Genomic DNA, 25069 nt, shown 5'->3' on the forward strand with positions numbered 1-25069 from the left:
ACTTGGAGTAGTTGTTCCCCTTGCTCTGCATGGGTAACGCTGCTTCGAGGGTGGCTGTTGTCGATGTGTTCCTGGTTCGAGCCCAGGTAGTGGTGAGGAGAGGGACGGAAGCTATACTGTTACACTGGCAATACTAAAGTGCCTATTAGAACATCCAATAGTCAAAGGTATATGAAATACAAATCGTATAGAAAGAAATAGTCCTATAATCCCTCTAATAACTACAACCTAAAACTTCTTACCTGGGAATATTGAAGACTCATGTTAAAAGGAACCACCAGCTTTCATATGTTCTCATGTTCTGAGCAAGGAACTTAAACGTTAGCTTTTTTACATGGCACATATTGCACTTTTACTTTCTTTTCCAACACTTTGTTTTTGCATTATTTAAACCAAATTGAACATGTTTCCTTATTTATTTGAGGCTAAATTGATTTTATTGATGTATTATATTAAGTTAAAATCAGTGTTCATTCAGTATTGTTGTAATTGTCATTATTACAAATACATTTTAAAAATCGTCCGATTAATCGGTATCGGCTTTTTTTTGGTCCTCCAATAATCGGTATCGGCGTTGAAAAATCATAATCGGTTCGACCTCTAGTATGTACGTACGGTCACTGTGGGGACTACGTCATCGATGCACTTACTGATGAAGCCAATGACTGATGTGGTGTACTCCTCAATGCCATCGGAGGAATCCCGGAACATATTCCAGTCTGTGCTAGCAAAACAGTCCTGTAGCTTAGCATCTGCTTCATCTGACCACTTTTTTATTGATCTAGTCACTGGTGCTTCCTGCTTTAATTTTTGCTTGTAAGCAGGAATCAGGAGGATAGAATTATGGTCAGATTTGCCAAATGGATGGCGAGTAAGAGCTTTGTATGCGTCTCTGTGTGTGGATTAAAGGTGGTCCAGAGTTGTTTTTTTTTTTCTCTGGTTGCACATTTAACATGCTGAAAGAAATTTGGTAAAACTGATTCAAGTTTTCCCTGCATTAAAGTCATCGATTTTATTCTCCAAAGATTGCACGTTTGTTAGCAGAATGGAAGGAAGTGGGGGTTTATTCGATCGCCTACGAATTCTCAGAAGGCAGCCCGCCCTCTGGCCCCTTTTTCTCTGCCTCATCTTCACACAAATCACGGGGATCTGGGCCTGTTCCCGAGAGAGCAGTATATAGTCCCCGTCGGACTCGTGAGACTTGTTAAAGGGGAAAAAAGGATTCTGCCAGTCTGTGGTGAGTAATCGCAGTCCTGATGTTCAGAAGTTATTTTCGGTCATAAGAGACGATAGCAGCAACATTATGTACAAAATAAGTTACAAACAACACAAATAAATGAACAAAAAAAAACAATCGGTTGGGGACACGTAAAACGTCTGCCTTCTTCTCCGGCACCATTTTACGCAATTAATGCCCATAATTTTGGAATGAGATGTTACACGAGCAGATGTCCACATACTTTTGGTCTGTAGTGCAGTTAAAACCTTTTTGGGATTGGGTTGATAGATTTACATGGAAATTAAGTTTATTTTCACCAGAAACCATTCTTGCTCCCATACACTTCTGACTTGATCAATCACACACTCCACTCTTGGTCATTTTGATATGGCTGGTTTGACAGTTCTTTGAGTGATGTTAGTAAGCATGTGATTAATCCCTTAATGAGTCCCCTCTGTGATGTTCCTGAGAGTAGAGGTCGACCGATTAATCGGAATGGCCGATTTAATTAGTGCCGATTTCAAGTTTTCATAACAATCGGAAATCTGTAATTTTGGACACCGATTTTGCCGATTTCTTTTTTCCACCTTTATTTAGCTAGGCAAGTCAGTTAAGAACACATTCTTATTTTCAATGACGGCCTAAGAACTGTGGGTTAACTGCATTGTTCAGGGGCAGAACGACAGATTTTTACCTTGTCAGCTCAGGGATTCAATCTTGCAACCTTACGGTTAACTAGTCCAACGCTCTAACCACCTGCCTCACGAGGAGCCCGCCTGTTACGTGAATGCAGTAAGAAGCCAAGGTAAGTTGCTATCTAGCATTAAACTTATCTTATAACAAACAATCAATCAATCAATCATAATCACTAGTTATAACTACACATGGTTGATGATATTACTAGTTTATCTAGCATGTCCTGCGTTGCATATAATCGATGCAATGCGCATTCGCGAAAAAGGACTGTCGTTGCTCCAACGTGTACCTAACCATAAACATCAATGCCTTTCTTAAAATCAATACACAGAAGTATATATTTTTAAACCTGCATATTTAGCTAAAAGAAATCCAAGTTAGCAGGCAATATTAACCAGGTGAAATTGGGTCACTTCTCTTGCGTTCATTGCACGCAGAGTCAGAGTTTATGCAACAGTTTGGGCTGCCTGGCTCATTGCAAACTAATTTGCCAGAATTGTATGTAATTATGACATAACATTGAAGGTTGTGCAATGTAACAGGAATATTTAGACTTATGGATGCCACCCGTTAGATAAAATTCGGAACGGTTCTGTATTTCACTGAAAGAATAAACGTTTTGTTTTCGAGATGATAGTTTCCGGATTCGACCATATTAATGACATAAGGCTCGTATTTCTGTGTGTTATTATGTTATAATTAAGTCTATGATTTGATAGAGCAGTCTGACTGAGCGATGGTAGGCACCAGCAGGCTCGTAAGCATTCATTCAAACAGCGCTTTCGTGAGTTTTGCCAGCAGCTCGTCGCTGTGCTTCAAGCATTGAGCTGTTTATGACTTCAAGCCTATCAACTCCCGAGATTAGGCTGGTGTAACCGATGTGAAATGGCTAGCTAGTTAGCGGGGTGCGCGCTAATAGCGTTTCAAACATCACTCGCTCTGAGACTTGGAGTAGTTGTTCCCCTGGTTCGAGCCCAGGTAGGGGCGAGGAGAGGGACGGAAGCTATACTGTTACACTGGCAATACTATAGCGCCTATAAGAACATCCAATAGTCAAAGGTATATGAAATACAAATGGTAGAGAGAGAAATAGTGCTATAATTCCTATAATAACTACAACCTAAAACTTCTTACCTGGGAATATTGAAGGCTCCTGTTAAAAGGAACCACCAGCTTTCATGTTCTCATGTTCTGAGCAAGGAACTTAAACGTTAGCTTTTTTACATGGCACATATTGCACTTTTACTTTCTTCTCCAACACTTTGTTTTTGCATTATTTAAACCAAATTGAACATGTTTCATTTTATTTGAGGCTAAATTGATTTTATTGATGTATTATATTAAGTTAAAATAAGTGTTCATTCAGTATTGTTGTAATTGTCATTATTACAAATCTTTTTTTTTTTTTTTTTTAAATCGGCCGATTAATCGGTATCAGATTTTTTGGGTCCTCCAATAATCGGTATCGGCGTTGAAAAATCATAATCGGTCGACCTCTACCTGAGAGAATGTCACAGAGATCAGAATAGCAAATTCACAGGCTGTACATTGTGTCCCTCAACCTGGATTCTCCAAAGCCTGCTTGTCTTGGCTTCACTGCCAAGGAAAGGCATGGGGAAGGAATGAGAGGAGAAGGGGAACAGTTTATATCCGTTCAATTGAACCGTCTCCATACCACTGCTGGGCAGTTTGATGTGCCGAGGGTGTTTATTTGGTCATGAAGCCGACCCGCACAACAGTGTTTTCAGTTGTTGTTGATGTTGGGAGGTGGGTGATGTATGTTGCATAGGAACATGTTACAGTAACTGTGTTATAGCAGTGGTCACATTGGAGCCTGTCTCTAGAGACGTCGCTCAGTCAGAATGACCTTTTCTAGAAAGGACACTGCTCCACAACTACATATTAAGACGTCTAATGCTCTAGCTATACTGTGGGCTGATAACCCCTGAATTATTCATTCCACATGTCTAATACAGGGGTTTCAAACCTTGGGGTGGGATCCCCTGAAATTGAAATGGGGGTTCCCTGAGAAAATTTGCAATCTTATCAAACAAATTAATTAATAACCTTTTTTCTCTTCAAATGGGTGTAAAATACAACATTTTAGTGTCAGCCTCTTACAATAACCTTTTACACTATTAGAATGCAATTTCATGTAATTATGTGTTGGGACAGCCTGCGGTATGTAAAATTGTGTGAATATGAATACACAGCATTAAAGGGATACTTTGTGATTTTGGCAATGAAGCCCTTTATCTTATTTTTTTTTATTTAACCTTTATTTGTGTGTGTGCATGCGAGTCCGCAAACATGCCCGATACATTGTAACCACTCCCTTTTTTGATGGACTCTCATGAATGACTACTGTACATGACTCCCCATTACAATCTCTTATATCCTTCCACAGACACGTGATGACTTTCTGGGGCAGGTGGATGTACCATTACACCAGATACCGGTGAGCCAAGTGCAAGGAAATTGTTTATTTAGTGCTTGTATTTAGCGCTTCCACATAATGTATGTGGAAACCAATTCTCCTAAATCAACATGTTTCCAATCCCATGTCTAAAGGAGTAGGATAGTCTCTGCTGTTTGGTGTTCCATGTTCTCCTTTAGATATAATTTGTTGGAGATCTGTACACTTTACATAGTTACTTATCTTCACCAATGAACTGTCATAGGCGCACTCATGTAAACATAAACACCCTCATGTCAGAGTCCTTTCCACAACGTTGTCCATAGTTAGGGAATTACAGTCCTCCATGTTTGTTACTTTTGCCTTCCTTTTCATAGCATTTACAGCAGACCTACCTTACATCTGTCTACTGTCTATACAGGACTTGTTTACTGTTGATATACAGTTACTGCATGCATAGATGTTATACAGCAAATATCTTTATAGAGCATTTCAACTGTTTAAATACTTGTTATTTATTTTTATTTCAGACAGAAAATCCTAACATTGAAAGGCCATACACATTCAAGGATTTTCTACTTCACCCGAGAAGGTTGGCATTATTTCATGATTATTCAAGCCACTTATCCTTCCTGGTTTAACATGGATTTACTTTGTGACATTTTCCTTTACATTTTTATCACATTCAGTCTCTTGGCATTGCATAAATTAATTTGAATTATATCTTGAGTTCCATTCCAGTGAGTTTGCCTTTCTTTCCCGAGGTGTATAAATTAAGCTCAAATAGCTACATAAAGTACATATTGATTTTACCATGGAGAAAGCTCAATTTCATATTTGAGTCAGTCACAAGAATAGATTGTTGGAATTACATTTATTGTGTGTCTGATATTTGATACACCTAAGAGGCTCACATTACTGTGATTTAGAAAGTGCACTGTTTTCCATGTATATTTTTTGTTAAGTGTTTACTTTTTGTTTTGATGCAGTCACAAATCCAGGGTCAAAGGTCATCTCCGTCTGAAGATGACCTACCTACCCAAAAACAACTCAGAGGATGCTGCAGAACAGACTGAAGACATGGATGTAAGACCGCCACCCACCCAACCTGCCCCCTGTCCTCCTGCCCTCTTGTCCTCCTCCTGCCCTCTGACCCCCTGATATTGAATATTCCAATGCCGTCACCCCCCTCCTCCTTTGATTATACAGTGTCTAATCTACGTGCCTTGGCTGTTGCTCAGCCGGCGTGCTTCAGTATATACATGTAACAGCATATTGGTGCTCAGAGCCAGGAGAAAAGACACCAGGCTCGTTTTACCAGTGTCAAGCCAAGATGGCTGATTGCCTGCCATCTCCATCCTGATGTAGTTATTGATAAAACCAGCCAGTCATCATTCTTGAACATGCTTAATGTAAGCAGTGGCTAGGAACACCATGTCCAAAAGGCCAATCTATATTTGTCTCACCATGGGTCCAGGGCCTTTGATGAATATGCTGACATCTTCCTTAGAATGATTTGAAGCCAAACTTCAGTAAAGTATGAGTCCCTATGCTTGCCACTGAATTTTCTGAGTAGTGGCCAAGACATTGTTTGACTTGAACAAACATGTAGAGGATTTGGGCAATGTTGACATCTGCATGTGCCATGTTGTGTAACAGTTGTTTTTGTTGTGCAGCCTAGCTGGGAGTTTTTAGAGGGCCAGGACATGTCCGGTCCCAGGCACAACCACCTGTTGCCTGCAATGCCCCCTGGCTGGGAGGAGAGGCAGGACAACCTGGGCAGGACCTACTATGTCAACCACGAAACCAGGACCACACAGTGGCACAGGCCCATAGTACAGTAAGTCTGGGGTTCTCCTGTCATGTCTTTATTCTGACAGCTTGAACTTAATCTAGCGCTATTTTAACACATTGGTAGTATTGGAACACCTGGTTGGAATACAGTAACACCTGGTTGGTCAAGAGATGAAAAGTTGAGTGTGTGTGTGTTTCCCTATGTAGAGACAGCCAGGTAGAGGCAGAGCAGAGGCAAAACATCCACATGGAGGCACAGCATGCCTTCACCGCCCGCAGGCAGATCTCCGACCAAGAGGACTCCAACGACAGACAACAAGAGTCAACGGAGGTTATTTTCAAGTCGAATTTCAATTAATGTATTGAAAAATCACATTTAAAGTTAAATGTCACTTTATATTCAAATGTAATTACAGTTATTCTCTTGAGTTTGATATTGAAATGGAGACGAGATTCTGTTATATCCTTTTGCGGTCTCTGGTACGATTATGAAACAACCGTACGTGGTGTGTGGTCCAACTACACGACCTACCTAAGATATATAGGCCCAAACCTATAAGGACCATATCTTACGACCATGTTTTCTGGTCCTAGCCCCTCTCTTTAGAGGCTGCTAACTGAGCAAATGACTAAATGTCAGGATAGTCCAGAGTGGCCCTTAACAAGATCAAGTTCACGATCAGGGTGTTCTATGAAGTCCCCCCCCAAAAAAGATTGCCCTACTGAAATCATATCACATGTCAGTTTTATGTAATAACGTCACTCCGTGGCAGAACAAGCAGGCCAGAACTGTTTTCTTAGCTCACAACCAGATGAGAAGACAATGACTTAACACTATCAAGACATCCTTCAGAACAGATGGTAAACTCTTCATGTGTCTTGTTTCCTCTGCTCCAGAGTTGGGAAATCATAACAGAGGATGAGTCCACCTTGTACAACAGCCAGCGCTCCCCCCCTCCACCCCACTCCCCCCTGGAGTTTCACTCCTTCTGTGATGAGCTCAGTCGCCTCCAGGCCTCGGGTGCCACATCCGGCAACCGACGTACCTCCCTCCAGGTGAATAATTTACTGGCCAGTGCTGACCGGGCACCCGTTACCAATCGGCCGACACCCAAAGCCAGACTGGGGATATGCTTCCTGAACAGGGTCCTTCCACAGTTCCAAGAAGGGACTGAAAACACACTGTGTTATAACAACACAGCTGTAATCAGTCCCTCCAGTATTTCGCTGGGATTATTTGTGATATTAAAAAATGATAGATTTTGCCTAATCAATTCGAACATTTTACATGGCAATATGCAAAGTTTTTATCTGTGTGGCTTGATTGAACCATATTATGCAGTAAATGGGCACTGCTGATTGGTTGAAATTGCAAGCCCTTGCATAATATTAAAGACATTTAATGCAATTGCGGAATCCTTGAGGGACTGTAATATTTTAGTATTAGACGGGTATTAGTGCTTGTCTAGAGCTGGAGAATATGTGCCTATTAACACGTGTATGGGTAATGACTGTGATTTCTGTCGTCTTGCTCTCTTCAGCTGCAGGGCCCTTCCAGTCATTCAAGTCACTCCAGTCGCAGAGGCAGTGCCCAGACACTGACAGTTGAGGAGCACCCTGTTCATCCTGTGGTGTGTGTTACGTTCCCTAAATCCCCTACGCACGCACGCACGCACGCACAGGGAAGCACAGCACTCCTGTATTACAGCAGTATTTATGGGATAGGGTCATCTGAGCTCAGCTTCAGCATGTAAGTGTGGCTTCCATAGTTTTCCCAGATTATGTAAGGACAGTGAGAATGTAGTCATCAGGTTTGCGCATGTAGCTCAGTGATTCAGAGGAAGTTATTGTTCTATTCACTTGAGGTATTGTTGTATGGATTGTTTGATGCCTCTCTCTCTTTATGTTTTTCAATAGTTGTTAGCAACCTCAGCGGGGCTGCCTCCAGGCTGGGAGGAGAAGCAGGATAGTAAGAGCAGACCCTACTACGTTAATCACAACAGCAGGATAACCACTTGGACACGGCCACTCATCCAGGTAGGCTGCATTCCTCCTTCTTTTGCTCTCACTCTCTCTCAAACCACAGTGCACTAAAGAAGCATTCAAAGTCATGTGAAAAGCCAATCAGGACCCACTTAACTTGTGTAGATACAGTGCCATTGGAAAGTATTCAGACCCCTTGACTTTTTCCACATTTTGTTACGTTACAGCCTTATTCTAAAAATTATTAAATCGTTTTTTTCCCTCATCAATCGACACACAATACCCCATAATGACAAAGCAAAAACGGGTTTCTAGAAACTTTTGCTAATTTATCAAAAAAACAAAAAAAACAGAAATATTACATTTACACATTTACATTACTCAGTACTTTGTTGAAGCACCTTTGGCAGCGATTACAGCATTGAGTACTCTTGGGTATGACACAACAAGCTTGGCACACCTGTATTTGGGGAGTTTCTCCCCTTCTTCTCTGCAGATGCTCTCAAGCTCTGTCAGGTTGGATGGGGAGTGTCGCTGCACAGCTATTTTCAGGTTTTTCAAATCAAATCCAAATCAAAGTTTTTTTTGTCACGTGCGCTGATTACAACAGGTTACCTTACAGTGAAATGCTTACTTACAGGCTCTAAAGAATGGTGCGGGAAAAAGGTGTGTGTGTCTGTGTGTGTGGGTGTAGGTAAGTAAAGAAATAAAACAACAGTAAAAAGACATTTGCAAAAAGAGTAGCAAGGCTATATACAGACACCTGTTAGTCAGGCTTATTGAGGTAGTATGTACATGTAGGTTTTGTTAAAGTGACTATGCATATATGATGAACAGAGAGTAGCAGAAGTGTAAAAAGAGGGGTTGGCAGGTGGTGGAACACAATGCAGATAGCCCGGTTAGCCAATGTGCAGGAGCACTGGTTGGTCGGGCCAATTTAGGTAGTATGTACATGAATGTATAGTTAAAGTGACTATGCATATAAGATAAACAGAGAGTAGCAGCAGCGTAAAAGAGGGGTTGGGGGGGCACACAATGCAAATATTCCGGGTAACCATTTGGTTACCTGTTCAGGAGTTGTATGGCTTGGGGGTAAAAACTGTTGAGAAGCCTTTTTGTCCTAGACTTGGCACTCCGGTACCGCTTGCCATGCGGTAGTAGAGAGAACAGTCTATGACTGGGGTGGCTGAGGTCTTTGACAATTGTTAGGGCCTTCCTCTGACATCGCCTGGTGTAGAGGTCCTGGATGGCAGGCAGCTTTGCACCAGAGATGTACTGGGCCGTATGCACTACCCTCTGAAGTGCCTTGCGGTCAGAGCCCGAGCAATTGCCGTACCAGGCAGTGATGCAACCGGTCAGGATGCTCTCGATGTTGCAGCTGTAGAACCTTTTGAGGATCTCAGGACCCATGCCAAATCTTTTTAGTTTCCAGAGGGGGAATAGGCTTTGTCGTGCCTCTTCACGACTGTCTTGGTGTGTTTGGACCAATCTAGTTTGTTGTTGATGTGGACACCGAGGAATTTGAAGATCTCAACTGGCTCTACTACAGCCCCGTCGATGAGAATGGGGACGTGCTCGGTGCTCCTTTTCCTGTAGTCCACAATCATCTCCTTAGTCTTGGTTACGTTGAGGGATAGGTTGTTATTCTGGCACCACCCAGCCAGGTCTCTGACATCCTCCCTATAGGCTGTCTCGTCGTTGTCGGTGATCAGGCCTACCACTGTTGTGTCGTCAGCAAACTTAATGATGGTGTTGGAGTCGTGCCTGGCCATGCAGTCGTGGGTGAACAGGGAGTACAGGAGGGGACTGAGCACGCACCCCTGGGGAGCTCCAGTGTTGAGGATCAGCGTGGCAGATGTGTTGCAACCTACCCTCACCACCTCGGGGCGGCCTGTCAGGAAGTCCAGGATCCAGTTGCAGAGGGAGGTGTTTAGTCCCAGGTTCCTTAGCTTGGTGATGAGCTTTGTGGGTACTATGGTGTTGAACGCTGAGCTGTAGTCAATGAACAGCATTCTCACATAGGTGTTCCTTTTGTCCAGGTGGGAAAGGGCAGTGTAGAGTGCAATAGAGATTGCATCATCTGTGGATCTGTTTGGGCGGTATGCAAATTGGAGTGGGTCTAGGGTTTCTGGGATAATGGTGTTGATGTGAGCCATTACCAGCCTTTCAAAGCACTTCATGGCTACGGACGTGAGTGCTACGGGTCTGTAGTCATTTAGGCAGGTTGCCTTTGTGTTCTTGGGTACAGGGACTATGGTGGTCTGTTTGAAGCATGTTGGTATTATAGACTCAATCAGGGACATGTTGAAAATGTCAGTGAAGACACCTGCCACTTGGTCAGCACATGCCCTGAGCACACGTCCTGGTAATCCATCTGGCCCCGCAGCCTTGTGTATGTTGACCTGTTTAAAGGTCTTACTCACGTTGGCTACGGAGAGCGTGATCACAGTTGTCCAGAACAGCTGATGCTCTCAAGCATGCCTCAGTGTTGCTTGCCTCGAAGCGAGCATAGAAGTGATTTAGCTTGTCTGGTAGGCTCGTGTCACTGGGCAGCTTGCGGCTGTGCTTCCCTTTGTAGTCTGTAATAGTTTGCAAGCCCTGCCACATCCGACGAGCATCGGAGCCGGTGTAGTATGATTCAATCTTAGCCCTGTATTGATGCTTTGCCTGATTGATGCTTTGCCTGATTGATGGTTCGTCGCAGGGCATAGTGGGATTTCTTGTAAGCTTCCGGGTTAGAGTCCCGCACCTTGAAAGCGGCAGCTCTACCCTTTAGCTCAGTGCGAATGTTCCCTGTAATCCATGGCTTCTGATTGGGGTATGTACGTACAGTCACTGTGGGGACGACGTCCTCAATGCACTTATTGATAAAGTCAGTGACTGATGTGGTGTATTCCTCAATGTCATCGGAAGAATCCCGGAACATGTTCCAGTCTGTGATAGCAAAGCAGTCCTGTAGTTTAGCATCTGCTTCATCTGACCATTTTTTTATAGACTGAGTCACTGGTGCTTCCTGCTTTCATTTTTGCTTGTAAGCAGGAATCAGGAGGATAGAGTTGTGGTCAGATTTACTAAATGGAGGGCGAGGGAGAGCTTTGTACGTGTCTCTGTGTGTGGAGTACAGGTGATCAATAATTTTTTCCCCTCTGGTTGCACATTTAACATGTTGATAGAGATTTGGTAGAACTGATTTAAGTTTCCCTGCATTAAAGTCTCCGGCCACTAGGAGCGCCGCCTCTGGGTGAGTGGTTTCCTGTTTGCTTATTTCCATATACAGCTGACTGAGTGCGGTCTTAGTGTCAGCATTTGTCTGTGGTGGTAAATAAACAGCCATGAAAAGTATAGCTGGGAACTCTCTAGGCAAGTAGTGTGGCCTGCAATTTATCACAATATACTCTACTTCAGGCGAGCAGAATCTAGAGACTTCCTTAGATTTCGTGCACCAGCTGTTGTTTACAAATATGCACAGACCGCCCCCCCCCTCGTCTTACCGGAGTGTGCTGTTCTATCCTGCCAGTGCAGCGTGTATCCCGCTAGCTGAATATCCATGTCGTCATTCAGTCACGATTCCATGAAGCATAGGATGTTACAGTTTTTGGTGTCCCGTTGGATATTCGTAATCATACCTCGTCTAGTTTATTGTCCAATGATTGCACGTTGGCGAGTAATATTGACGGTAACGGCAGCTTTCCTAGTTGCCTTCTGCGGGTCCGGGCGAGGCATCCGGCTCTTCGTCCTCTGCGTCGCTTCCTTTTGCGAATAATTGGGATGTCTGCCCTGTGGGGTGTTTGGAGAATAATTGGGATGTCTGCCCTGCGGGGTGTTTGGAGAATAATTGGGATGTCTGCCCTGCGGGGTGTTTGGAGAATAATTGGGATGTCTGCCCTGTTGGGTGTTTGGAGAATATCCTGTGAGTCCTGCTTGTTGTTGTTGAAGAAATCTTTGTCTAATCCGAGGTGAGTGATCGTTGTCCTGATATCCAGAAGCTCTTTTCTTCCGTAAGATACGGTTGCAGAAACATTATGTACGAAATAATTAACAAATATCGCGGGGAAAAAACACATAATAGCACAATTGGTTAGGAGACCGTAAAACGGCGGCCATCTCCTCCGGCGCCATTTTGTATTCTCCAGATATGTTCGATCGGGTTCAAGTCCAGGCTCTGGCTGTTCCACTCAAGGACATTCAGAGACTTGTCCTGAAGCCCTGTGTTGTCTTGCCTGTGTTCTTAGGGTCGTTGTTCCAGTCTGAGGTCCTGAGCGCTCTGGAGCAGGTTTTCATCAAGGATCTCTCTGAGCTTTGCGCCGTTCATCTTTGCCTCGATCCTGACTGGTCTCCCAGTTCTTGCCGCTGAAACATATCCCCACAGCATGATGCTGCCACCACCATGCTTCACCGTAAGGATGGTGCCAGGTTTCCTCCAGACACTTGGCATTCAGGCCAAATAATTCAATCTTGGTTTCATCAGACCAGAGAATCTTGTTTCTCATGGTCTGAGAGTCTGAGAGTCTTTTGGTGCCTTTTGGCAAACTCCAAGCGGGCTGTCATGTGCCTTTTACTGAGGAGTGGCTTCTGTCTGGCCACTCTACAAGAAAGGCCTGATTGGTGGAGAGATGGTTTTCTGTCTGGAAGTTTCTCCCATCTCCACAGAGGAACTCTAGAGCTCTGTCAGTGACCATCAAGGCCCTTCTCCTCTGACTGTTTTGGTATCCTTCCCCAAATCTGTGCCTCAGTACAATCCTCTGTCTGTGCTCTACGGACAATTCCTTCGACCTCGTGGCTTGGTTTTTGCTTTGACATGCACTGTCAACTGTGGAGCCTTTTATATAGACAGGTGTGTGCCTTTCCAAATCATGTCCAATCAATTGAATTTACCACAGGTGGACTCCAAGTTGTAGAAACTTGGAGTCAAGGATGATCAATGGAAACGGGATGCACCTGAGCTCAATTTCGAGTCTCATAGCAAAGGGTCTAAATACTTATGTAAAAAAGGTATTTCTGTTTTCACTTCGTCATTATGGGGTATTGTGAGGATAATTTTGTATTTAATCCATTTTAGAATACGGCTGTAACGTAACAAAATGTGAAAAAAGTCAAGGGGTCTGAAAACTCTCCGAAAGCACTGTAGATAATGTTGATGTAGAATCCAGTTCACCCTCCTATTGAGTATATCAATAGTGTTAATCTTCGTCTCTCCTTCCATGGTCCAGATAACCTCAGACGCAGCAGCCCAGGCTGTTCTGTCCCAGAACGCCACTGTGTACCAGCCCCCCATGCTCTCTCCTGAGGGCTCCCCCCAGCATTCCCCCAGCTCACAGAGGGAGTGTGGCTTCATGCCGGCGGGCTGGGAGGTCCGCAATGCCCCCAACGGAAAACCCTTCTTCATCGACCACAACACTAAGACCACTTCCTGGGTGAGAGAGCAAGCACCTGCATACCACCACTCTTAAAAGGACATGCAGTATCAGTCAAAAGTTTGGACACACCTACTCATTAAAGGGTTTTTCTTTATTTGTACTATTTTCTACATTGTAGAATAATAATGAAGATGTCAAAACTATGAAATATCACATATGGAATCATGTAGTAACCAAAAAAGTGTTAAACCAATCAGTATATATTTTATATTAGAGATTCTTCAAAGTAGCCACCCTTTGCCTTGATGAGGCACACTCTTAGCATTCTCTCAACCAGCTTCATGAGGAATGCTTTTCCAACAGTCTTGAAGGAGTTAGTGCATATGCTGAGCACTTGTTGACTACTTTTCCTTGACTCTGCGGTCCAACTCATCCCAAACCATCTCAATTGGGTTGAGGTTGGGTGATTGTGGATGCCAGGTCATCTGATGCAGCACTTCATCACTCTCCTTCTTGGTTAAATACCCCTTACACAGTCTGAAGGTGTGTTTTGGGTCATTGTCCTGTTGAAAAACAAATGATAATCCCACTAAGCGCAAACCAGATGGGATGGCGAATTGCTGCAGAATGCTGTGGTAGCCTTGAATTCTAAATAAATCACTGACAGTGTCACCAGCAAAGCACCCCCACACCATCACACCTCCTCCATGCTTCACGGTGGGAACCACACATGCGGAGATTCATTCGTCTCACAAAGACACGGAGGTTGGAACCAAACATTTCAAATTTGGACTCATCAGACTAAAGGACAGATTTCCACCGGTCTAATGCCCATTGCTCGTTTTTCTTGGCCCAAGCAAGTCTCTTCTTCTTATTGGTGTCCTTGTGTATTGGTTTCTTTGCAGCAATCTCACCATGAAGGTCTGATTCATGCAGTCTCCTCTGAACAGTTGATGTTGAGGATGTGTCTGTTACTTGGACTCTGAAGCATTTATTTTGGCTGAAATTTGAGTGTGTTTTCTCTAATGACCTTTTCTGCAGCAGAGGTACCTCTGGTTCTTCCTTTCCTGTGGCGGTCCTCATGAGAGCCAGTTTTATCATAGCGCTTGATTGTTTTTGCGATTGCACTTGAATTAGCTTTCAAAGTTATTGACATTTTCTGGATTGACTGACCTTCATGTCTTAAAGTAATGATGACTCGTTTCTCTTTGTTTATTTGAGCTGTTCTTGCCATAATATGGGCTTGGAATTTTACCAAATAGGGCTATCTTCTGTAACCACCCCTACCTGACCCAAACTGCTACAGACCTATATCTATCCTACCCTGCCTTTCTAAGGTCTTCAAAAGCCAAGTCAACAAACAGATTACCGACCATTTCGAATCCCACCGCACCTTCTCCGCTATGCAATCTGGTTTCAGAGCTGATCATTGTTGCACCTCAGCCATGCTCAAGGTCCTAAACGATATCTTAACCGCCATCAATAAGAAACAATACTGTGCAGCCGTATTCATCGACCTGGCCAAGGCTTTCGACTCTGTCAATCACCACATCCTCATTGGCAGACTCGATAGCCTTGGCTTCTCAAATGACTGCCTCGCCTGGTTCACCAACTACTTCTCAGATAGAGTTCAGTGTGTCAAATCGGAGGGCCTGTTGTCCGGGCCTCTGGCAGTCTCTATGGGGGTGCCACAGGGTTTAATTCTTGGGCCGACTCTCTTCTCTGTATACATCAATGATGTCGCTCTTGCTGCTGGTGAGTCTCTGATCCACTTCTACGCAGACGACACCATTCTGTATACTTCTGGCCCTTCTTTTGACACTGTGTTAACAACCCTCCAGACGAGCTTCAATGCCATACAACTCTCCTTCCGTGGCCTCCAACTGCTCTTAAATACAAGTAAAACTAAATGCATGCTCTTCAACCGATCGCTGCCTGCACCTGCCCGCCCGTCCAGCATCACTACTCTGGACGGTTCTGACTTAAATCGGTCGACCTCTAGCCCTCTAGTCCACATATTCTATCGGAATGGCCGATTAATTAGGGCCGATTTCAAGTTTTCATAACAATCAGAAATCGGTAATTTTGGATGCCAATATTGCCGATATTTTTTATTATAATATTTTTATATATATTTTTAATTTATTTTTTATACCTTTATTTAACTAGGCAAGTCAGTTAAGAACACATTCTTATTTTCACTGACGTGGGTTAACTGCCTTGTTCAGGGGCAGAACGACAGATTTTTACCTTGTCAGCTCAGTGATTCAATCTTGCAACCTTACGGTTAACTAGTCCAACGCTCTAACCACCTGCCTCACGAGGAGCCCGCCTGTTACGTGAATGCAGTAAGAAGCCAAGGTAAGTTGCTATCTAGCATTAAACTTATCTTATAACAAACAATCAATCAATCAATCATAATCACTAGTTATAACTACACATGGTTGATGATATTACTAGTTTATCTAGCATGTCCTGCGTTGCATATAATCGATGCGGTGCGCATTCGCGAAAAAGGACTGTCGTTGCTCCAACGTGTACCTAACCATAAACATCAATGCCTTTCTTAAAATCAATACACAGAAGTATATATTTTTAAACCTGCATATTTAGCTAAAAGAAATCCAAGTTAGCAGGCAATATTAACCAGGTGAAATTGGGTCACTTCTCTTGCGTTCATTGCACGCCGAGTCAGAGTTTATGCAACAGTTTGGGCTGCCTGGCTCATTGCAAACTAATTTGCCAGAATTTTATGTAATTATGACATAACATTGAAGGTTGTGCAATGTAACAGGAATATTTAGACTTATGGATGCCACCCGTTAGATAAAATACGGAACGGTTCCGTATTTCACTGAAAGAATAAACGTTTTGTTTTCGAGATGATAGTTTCCGGATTCGACCATATTAATGACCTAAGGCTCATATTTCTGTGTGTTATTATGTTATAATTAAGTCTATGATTTGATAGAGCAGTCTGACTGAGCGATGGTAGGCACCAGCAGGCTCGTAAGCATTCATTCAAACAGCACTTTTGTACGTTTTGCCAGCAGCTCGTCGCTGTGCTTCAAGCATTGCGCTGCTGCATTGCGCTGCTGATTAGGCTGGTGTAACCGATGTGAAATGGCTAGCTAGTTAGCGGGGTGCGCGCTAATAACGTTTCAAACGTCACTCGCTCTGAGACTTGGAGTAGTTGTTCCCCTTGCTCTGCATGGGTAACGCTGCTTCGTGGGTGGCTGTTGTCGATGTGTTCCTGGTTCGAGCCCAGGTAGCGGCGAGGAGAGGGATGGAAGCTTATACTGTTACACTGGCAATACTAAAGTGCCTATAAGAACATCTAATAGTCAAAGGTATATGAAATACAAATCGTATACAGAGAAATAGTCCTATAATTCCTATAATAACTACAACCTAAAACTTCTTACCTGGGAATATTGAAGACTCATGTTGAAAGGAACCACCCGCTTTCATATGTTCTCATGTTCTGAGCAAGGAACTTAAACGTTAGCTTTCTTACATGGCACATATTGCACTTTTACTTTCTTCTCCAACACTTTGTTTTTGCATTATTTAAACCAAATTGAACATGTTTCATTATTTATTTGGGGCTAAATTGATTTTATTGATGTATTATATTAAGTTAAAATCAGTGTTCATTCAGTATTGTTGTAATTGTCATTATTACAAATACATTTTAAAAATCGGCCGATTAATCGGTATCTGCTTTTTTTGGTCCTCCAATAATCGGTATTGGCGTTGAAAAATCATAATCGGTCGACCTCTAATGTGGACAACTACAAATACCTAGGTGTCTGGTTAGACTGTAAACTCTCCTTCCAGACTCACATCAAACATCTCCAATCCAAAGTTAAATCTAGAATTGGCTTCCTATTTCGCAACAAAGCATCCTTCACTCATGCTGCCAAACATACCCTCGTAAAACTGACCATCCTACCGATCCTCGACTTCAGCGATGTCATTTACAAAATAGCCTCCAATACCCTACTCAATAAATTGGATGCAGTCTATCACAGTGCCATCCGTTTTGTCACCAAAGCCCCATATACTACCCACCACTGCGATCTGCTGGCTCTCGCTTCATACTCGTCGCCAAACCCACTGGCTCCAGGTCATCTACAAGACCCTGCTAGGTAAAGTCCCCCCTTATCTCAGCTCGCTGGTCACCATAGCACGCGCTCCAGCAGGTATATCTCTCTGGTCACCCCCAAAGCCAATTCCTCCTTTGGCCGCCTCTCCTTCCAGTTCTCTGCTGCCAGTGACTGGAACGACCTACAAAAATCTCTGAAGCTGGAAACACTTATCTCCCTCACTAGCTTTAAGCACCAGCTGTCAGAGCAGCTCACAGATTACTGCACCTGTACATAGCCCATCTATAATTTACCCCAAACAACTACCTCTTCCCCTACTGTATTTATTTATTTTTCTCCTTTGCACCCCATTATTTCTATTTGTACTTTGCACATTTTTCCACTGCAAATCTACCATTCCAGTGTTTTACTTGCTATATTGTATTTACTTCGCCACCATGGCCTTTTTTTGCCTTTACCTCCCTTATCTCACCTCATTTGCTCACATTGTATATAGACTTATTTTTCTACTGTATTATTGACTGTATGTTTTACTCCATGTGTAACTCTGTTTTGTTGTATGTGTCGAACTGCTTTGCTTTATCTTGGCCAGGTCGCAATTGTAAATTAGAACTTGTTTTCAACTTACCTACCTGGTTAAAAAGTTCCATAAATTAACTTTTACCAAGGCACACCTGTTAATTGAAATGCATTCCAGGTGACTACATCATGGAGCTGGTTGAGAGAATGCCAACAGTGTGCAAATCTGTCATCAAGGCAAAGGGTGGCTACTTTGAAGAATCTCAAATATATTTATTTTTTAAATGATTTGTTTTAAACTTTTTTTGTTACTACATGATTCCATATGTGTTATTTCATAGTTGTGATGTATTCACTATTATTCTACAATGTAGAAAATAGTACAAATAAAGAAAAACCCTTTGAATGAGTAGGTGTGTCTAAACTTTTGACTGGTACTATATATGTTGTTTTTCTTGATCAGGTCACTTGATCAAGAAATACCCCCAGGCCCTACCTACAGGGTCTAGTCACGCATCATCGTGGCCAGAATGACCAGTTATCCACTGGACAATACTGACATTCTCACTGCTCCTTCCTGTTTGTGTGACTTATTTCCTGTTTATCTGGCTGTGAACAGGAAGACCCCAGGTTGAAGATTCCTGTGCACATGAGGAGGAGACCTTCGCTAGACCCAACTGACCTCGGGCCAATGCCGGTAAGCTTTACAATGATATCATATCCAATAGCACTCTAAGAAGGCAATTAGCAGCCCAGTGTCATGAGCCTCTTAAAGTCGAAAGTTGCTGAGTGAATGGTTGATTTTAAGGGAAAAAATTATGTGAGTAATGTTTGTGCTACCCTTATCTTAGCCTGGCTGGGAGGAGAGGGTCCACAGTGATGGGAGGATATTCTACATAGATCACAGTATGTATGACATGTACTACAATTTGTCAAAATGAGTGAAAAATGCATACGCCTACTACCAATGCTGAATAAATCTGATGTATTTTCAGACACGAAGAACACACAATGGGATGACCCCAGATTGCAGAATTCAGCCATAACTGGACCAGTAAGTACAGATGATATATTTAAAAAGCTATAGCTAGAGATTTTTATTTATTAGATTCCGGTAGAGTAATTTTAGGAATGCAATATGGCCCATTCTCTTTTTGGAGTCAGGTTCTCCAGGTTGGCCATAAAACCGAATAATTCATCATGTGTTCATAATTGATTTCCGGTCATTGGATCTCCCATCCTTGTCTATTCTAGGCTGTGCCTTACTCCAGAGACTATAAACAGAAGTATGAATACTTCCGGAAGAAGCTGAAGAAACCGGTAAGCATTGTTTTTCCCAAGACAGGTAATCATTGTAATTACTGAAGGCCCTATGCTCTTAATGTTATTACAGCTAAACCTCACAAATAGGTCAGATATACAGCATATTCACACTGTAAAAGCCTATCTTGTCTTTCTCTCAATCATCCTCACAATATCTTCTATGACATTTAGTCCAGCTACATCCCCTGACCTGATGTCCACTCACTCAGCATGCTCTATCTCCAATTCCAGGCTGACATCCCCAACCGCTTTGAGATGAAGCTCAGGCGGAACACCGTGCTAGAGGACTCCTACAGACGAATCCTGTCAATCAAGAGGGCCGACTTCCTGAAGGCGCGGCTGTGGGTGGAGTTTGAGGGAGAGAAGGGCTTGGATTATGGGGGCGTGGCCAGGGAGTGGTTCTTCCTAATCTCCAAGGAGATGTTCAACCCCTATTATGGGCTGTTTGAGTATTCTGCCACGTGAGTCTCTTTTTGAATGTGTTAGAATTCCATTTTAAGGCAAGGAAAAATGGAACAGGCCCTTAATGGGGCTGTTAGTGAATAACATCTCTGACAGCATTATGAATCATTTTAATGAGGATATGTTCTGGAATGGATCAGAGAAGGATTTGGATGACTTTAGAGCTGTGTTAAGTTTCTCCTCTGCATGTTCTGGGGCAGGGACAACTACACTCTGCAGATCAACCCCAACTCAGGCCTCTGCAATGAGGACCACCTGTCCTACTTTAAGTTCATTGGCCGTGTGGCAGGCATGGCTGTCTACCATGGAAAGCTGCTGGACGGTGAGTCTCACTGCTGGTGATTTCACTCATGAACTTTGTGTCTGTTAAAAGTTCATTAATTCGTCTAATAGTAGTGTGACACGAGTGTGTGTGTAGAGAAACTAAGAGCTGAGGACAGCTCTATGCTAGGGCCACAAGGATTAGGTGTGTTGAACAGATCCTGACATGTTATTTTTTTCTAGCCTTCTTCATCAGGCCTTTCTACAAGATGATGTTGCAGAAGCACATTACTCTACAGGACATGGAGTCTGTGGTAGGTACCTAATACTATCTAGATTACTCTCACATCTTCCCATCACCTAATCAGATAGAGACAAGATAAATCAGACATCTAAAACAGCAGTGTTTCACCATAAGGGGTAATGGTGTTTGTGTGTTATTTCAGGACAGTGAGTACTTCAACTCCCTGAAGTGGATATTGGAGAATGACCCGATAGACCTGGATCTGAGATTCACCATAGACGAAGAGCTCTTTGGACAGGTGGGACCTGCTTCCTATTTGTTGTTTGGCACAAGTATTTTCTGTTCTATCTTGTGCCTATTGAGTGAAGTGGTTAAAATCGATGCTAAGTGGAACTCTGGTATCAGTCATGCTGACATCACATTTCCTCCTATTTAGACCCACCAGCATGAGCTGAAGCCAGGAGGATCTGAAATAGTAGTCACCGATGACAACAAGAAGGAATACATCCAGTAAGCACCAGAGCCCTCTGCTGGTAGAAAGAGGAAACAGGCCTCATACACATTGCCATGTAGTGCTGTTCAGCTGGTTACCTGTAGGTGACCCACAAGTCACATATTTGGCCTTAGAAGGGTTTGCAAATGGACAATGAAACCACTACCCACCACATAATGTCTGCATCATTAGATAAATTATAAATTATTAGGGCTTTTGAATGCTTCCATTTCAAAATAAACATTTTCTTTCAGTCTTGTCATGCAGTGGAGGTTCGTGAACAGGATACTGAAGCAGATGACCGCATTCAAGGAGGTAAACACTAGGTTTTATTGAGATGTTTTGATTGAGTTGTGATAAGATTGAAAGAAACGGTTGACTTATTGCGTGTTCCTCTCTCTTGTCTTAGGGATTCTATGAGTTGATACCCCAGGATCTCATCAAGATCTTTGACGAGAATGAGCTGGAGGTGGGTGTCATTCCTATCACTCTGAGATGTATGCATGACTGAGAGCCTGTCTTTCCAGATCGTTGAGTGATGTTCTGTCTGGTTTTTTTTCTCTCTAGCTCCTGATGTGTGGCCTGGGAGACGTGGATGTGAACGACTGGAGGGAGAACACCAAGTACAAGAATGGCTACTGTCCCAACCAGCCTGTCATCCTGTGGTTCTGGAAGGTAAGAGGATACTCCACCACTGGAGCAGAAGCCTCTGGATTCTAGAGTGTTTTTGTTAGGGATGTACGGTTTATTGGTGACCATATCGGTAACGGACGATAATTGGTTAAAAATATTATGTCGACATCTGTCTGATGTGGAGACAAAGGACAATGATGGGGACTGAAATGTATCCGCTATTAGTTGCGGAGACAAACTGAGCGGTCTGTGGCATTTTCTTTTAAGTGGGTGGCGCAACTTGAAGAAAAACTCTTCCTATGAATTTGGCTTTAGCGTCCAAATGGTTTGAGCTATTAGCTATTATTAGCCCATTCCTGAAAGCGAAAACTCCCAAGAACACATTGGATATCGGTAAATATCTGATATCGGGCCAGAATTTCCACATCGATGCATCCTTAGTTTTTGGGTGAATTATCAATATTCATTACAACTATTTGAATGATATTTTGTCATTCTCAGACTGTTCTGCTGATGGATGCAGAGAAGCGTATCCGCCTGTTGCAGTTTGTGACTGGCACCTCCCGGGTCCCAATGAATGGCTTTGCAGAGCTCTACGGTGAGTCCTCTTCTCTACTTCTCTGTATTAAGACTCATTTGTATAATACAGGGTATATTCTAGGTATGTTTTTAACCATTTTGTCATTACATAGATTGATATGAACTTTGAAACATGGATTCTGAGTTGTAACCAGAGGTGTTTGTATATGATTCTCTCCTCCTAATCTTGTTTTATGTTATGAAATCACAGGGTCTAACGGACCACAGCTGTTTACCATTGAGCAGTGGGGAACACGAGACAAACTACCTAGAGCCCACACATGGTGAGTACCTAACAATACAGCAGTTTGGCTAATAGTCCTACCTGATTACTGCAACAAATGTGCATTTGAATTTGGTTTTGTTTTACCGTCTTCAGCTTCAACCGGCTGGACCTGCCTCCCTATGAGTCGTTTGAGGAGCTGAGGGAGAAGCTACACATCGCCATAGAGAATGCACAAGGCTTTGATGGAGTGGATTAGGGGAGTGTGTGGCCTATGGCACAGATGTTAAAATGGCAGTTACTGCCAGTGAACTGAGGGCTAGCACCAAGTTTTGTGCTGTAGTTCTGTTTAATGCTGATAAAACACATAATATTCAGGTCCAGACCTGACCTGCCAACCGCCTGAGAAGATGGAGAACAGTCACAGACAGCAAAGTCTTAGGTGCTCCTCTCTCCTGCACAGTGGAAGGGATGGATGAGTGAAAATCACTTCTTAAATCACTCTTGGTCTGTGAAGTTTACAAATAGTTTTTTTGTGTCTCGTAAATATGTATGTATACTTATACCAGATCTATATACAATTTATCAAATGCATTATATCATACAGATATTATTGTTCATCTATGATAAACATTCTATCATGAGGAGATTGACATTGGACTTCGATATACATTACCGTATATACACTGGTGTCGAAAGCATTTCACAGGGATGCTGGCCCATGACTCCAATGCTTCCCACAGTTGTGTCAAGTTGGCTGGATGTCTTTTGAGTGGTGGACCACAGGAAACTTGAGCGTGAAAAACCAAGCAGTGTTGCAGTTCTTGACACAAACCGGTGCGCCTGGCACCTACAACAATACCACGTTCAAAGGCACATAAATATTTTGTTTTGCCCATTAACCCTCTGAATGGCACACAGACACAATCCATGTATCAAGGCTTCAAAATCCTTCTTTAACCTGTCTCCTCCTCTTCATCTACACTGATTTGAAGTGGATTTAACAAGTGACATCAATAAGGGATCATAGCTTTCAGCTGGATTCACCTGGTCAGTCTATGTAATGGAAAGAGCAGGTGTTCCTAGTGTTTTTTTTTTTTTTACAATCACAGAGTATGTGTCTGAGCAATGGACAGTGAATGCACCTTTGTATAGCATACTGGGGATATCATAGAACTGACGACTCCACATTATACTCCATTGAAAAACCATGTTGCCATTGCGCTCTCTTTCTTGCACACACACTTGCAAAATATGTGTTTCCTCTGCTGTTTTTTTTAATTCAGTGATGGATGTATCATTTTTTATTCCGCTATTCCAGGGCTCTCAACCCTGTTCCTGGAGCACTACCCTTCTGTAGGTTTTCACCTCCAACCCCAGTTGTAACTAATTAATATAATCAGGAGCACTAGATTAAGGTTGGACTGAACCTACAGGACAGTAGGTCTCCAGAAACAGGGTTGGAGAGCCCTGCTCTATTCATGGGTGTTATAGAGCAGTATAATACTCTATTTTTAGGAGTATATTTATTTTTTTCAAATTGCTCTATGTAATAACTCTATTGAATTAATATCAAGAAATTGATACTATCAATTCTCAAAGATTTCTGCGAATGTCTTTTTTTGCCTTTGATTATCTTGAGGGAATTGACTGTACATATGCAGTGGTGTGCTCTATCAAAGAATGTATTGTATGAATGGTACAAAACATGTTTACACTATCTGGTATGTTTACAGATTGTTGAAGGAAAATATGGTATTTTTCATTTCTCTTAAATCAAAATGTTATACTTGTGCTTTTATAAGGTAAAGCACTTTGTTAAAATAGTTATAAAAGTCTTAGTGTCTTGATCTTTGCCAAACTATCAATTTCAGAATGCATACGTTGAGTATGATTTCATACTAAAATCCTCTGCTTTTAAGTGCACATTTGACTTGAGTACATTTTACTTGCCATGGAAGAAAAAAGCACATTTCATTTCACTGTTAATTAAGACTTACATTACAAATGAAGGCATTGTACTTTATCATAGAATTTGATCATCCCAATCTTTGACATGCTCTTATCCTTTAGTTGAATGGATATATTGTTAACATCCGATACTCTATCATTCATTATTTTAAGAGATACTTAATTTATATATTGTGTCAGAAACGTAATTCTGACAACTAAGTGGATTTTCTATCAATGCTTTAATGAAATAAAACTTCTGTGTCTTGTTGAAAACAACATGTTTTGATTGCATGCCAAAGTAAATGGCAACATATTTAGAAAAACGAATAAATGGAAAATGCCACCTAATCTTCTCCTTTCATATTATTCTGAACAAAAATATAAACACAACGTGAAATGTTGGTCCCATGATCCATAAGCTGAAATAAAAGATCCCAGAAATGAGCCAGATGCACAAAAAGCTTATTTCTCTCAAATCTTGGGCACAAATATGTTTACATCCCTGTTAATGAGCATTTCTCCTTTGCCAAGATAATCCATCCACCTGACAGGTGTGGCATATCAAGAAGACGATTAAACAGCTTGATCATTACATAGGTGTACCTTGTGCTGGGGAAAATAAAAGGCCACTCTAAAATGTGCAGTTTTATCACAACACATTGCCACCGATGTCTCAAGTTTTGAGGGACCATGCAATTGGCATGCTGACTGTAGGAATGTCCACCAGAGTTGTTACCAGAGAATGTAATGTTCATTTCTCTACTGCCTCCAACGCCATTTTAGAGAATTTGGCAGTAGGTTCAAC

The 25069-nt window shown here is 42.4% G+C and overlaps 1 protein-coding gene across 3 annotated transcripts in view; it reads left to right on the plus strand.

The window, feature by feature from the left end:
- LOC120047364 (E3 ubiquitin-protein ligase NEDD4-like) overlaps window positions 1-23112 on the plus strand; it is a 57332-nt gene extending 34220 nt beyond the window's left edge. For 2 of the 3 annotated variants that reach the window (XM_038992890.1, XM_038992901.1), the window contains 24 exons: window positions 4323-4373; window positions 4862-4923; window positions 5321-5417; window positions 6008-6171; window positions 6333-6456; window positions 7023-7181; window positions 7667-7756; window positions 8043-8162; window positions 13319-13522; window positions 18713-18790; window positions 18945-18999; window positions 19089-19147; window positions 19348-19413; window positions 19648-19877; window positions 20079-20200; window positions 20383-20453; window positions 20586-20681; window positions 20820-20893; window positions 21131-21191; window positions 21286-21345; window positions 21444-21551; window positions 22011-22107; window positions 22300-22372; window positions 22468-23112. In XM_038992890.1, the coding sequence (XP_038848818.1) occupies window positions 4323-4373; window positions 4862-4923; window positions 5321-5417; window positions 6008-6171; window positions 6333-6456; window positions 7023-7181; window positions 7667-7756; window positions 8043-8162; window positions 13319-13522; window positions 18713-18790; window positions 18945-18999; window positions 19089-19147; window positions 19348-19413; window positions 19648-19877; window positions 20079-20200; window positions 20383-20453; window positions 20586-20681; window positions 20820-20893; window positions 21131-21191; window positions 21286-21345; window positions 21444-21551; window positions 22011-22107; window positions 22300-22372; window positions 22468-22570 (2424 nt within the window). In that variant the 3' untranslated portion in view covers window positions 22571-23112. Of the gene's footprint in view, window positions 1-1064; window positions 1238-4322; window positions 4374-4861; window positions 4924-5320; window positions 5418-6007; window positions 6172-6332; window positions 6457-7022; window positions 7182-7666; window positions 7757-8042; window positions 8163-13318; window positions 13523-18712; window positions 18791-18944; window positions 19000-19088; window positions 19148-19347; window positions 19414-19647; window positions 19878-20078; window positions 20201-20382; window positions 20454-20585; window positions 20682-20819; window positions 20894-21130; window positions 21192-21285; window positions 21346-21443; window positions 21552-22010; window positions 22108-22299; window positions 22373-22467 lie in introns of those variants that run through there. The other variant, XM_038992896.1, reaches the window with a different exon arrangement.
- Window positions 23113-25069: the final 1957 nt, after the last annotated feature.

The sequence above is a fragment of the Salvelinus namaycush genome, chromosome 1 (assembly GCF_016432855.1).
Source record: "Salvelinus namaycush isolate Seneca chromosome 1, SaNama_1.0, whole genome shotgun sequence".
NCBI classification, from domain to species: Eukaryota; Metazoa; Chordata; class Actinopteri; order Salmoniformes; family Salmonidae; genus Salvelinus; species Salvelinus namaycush.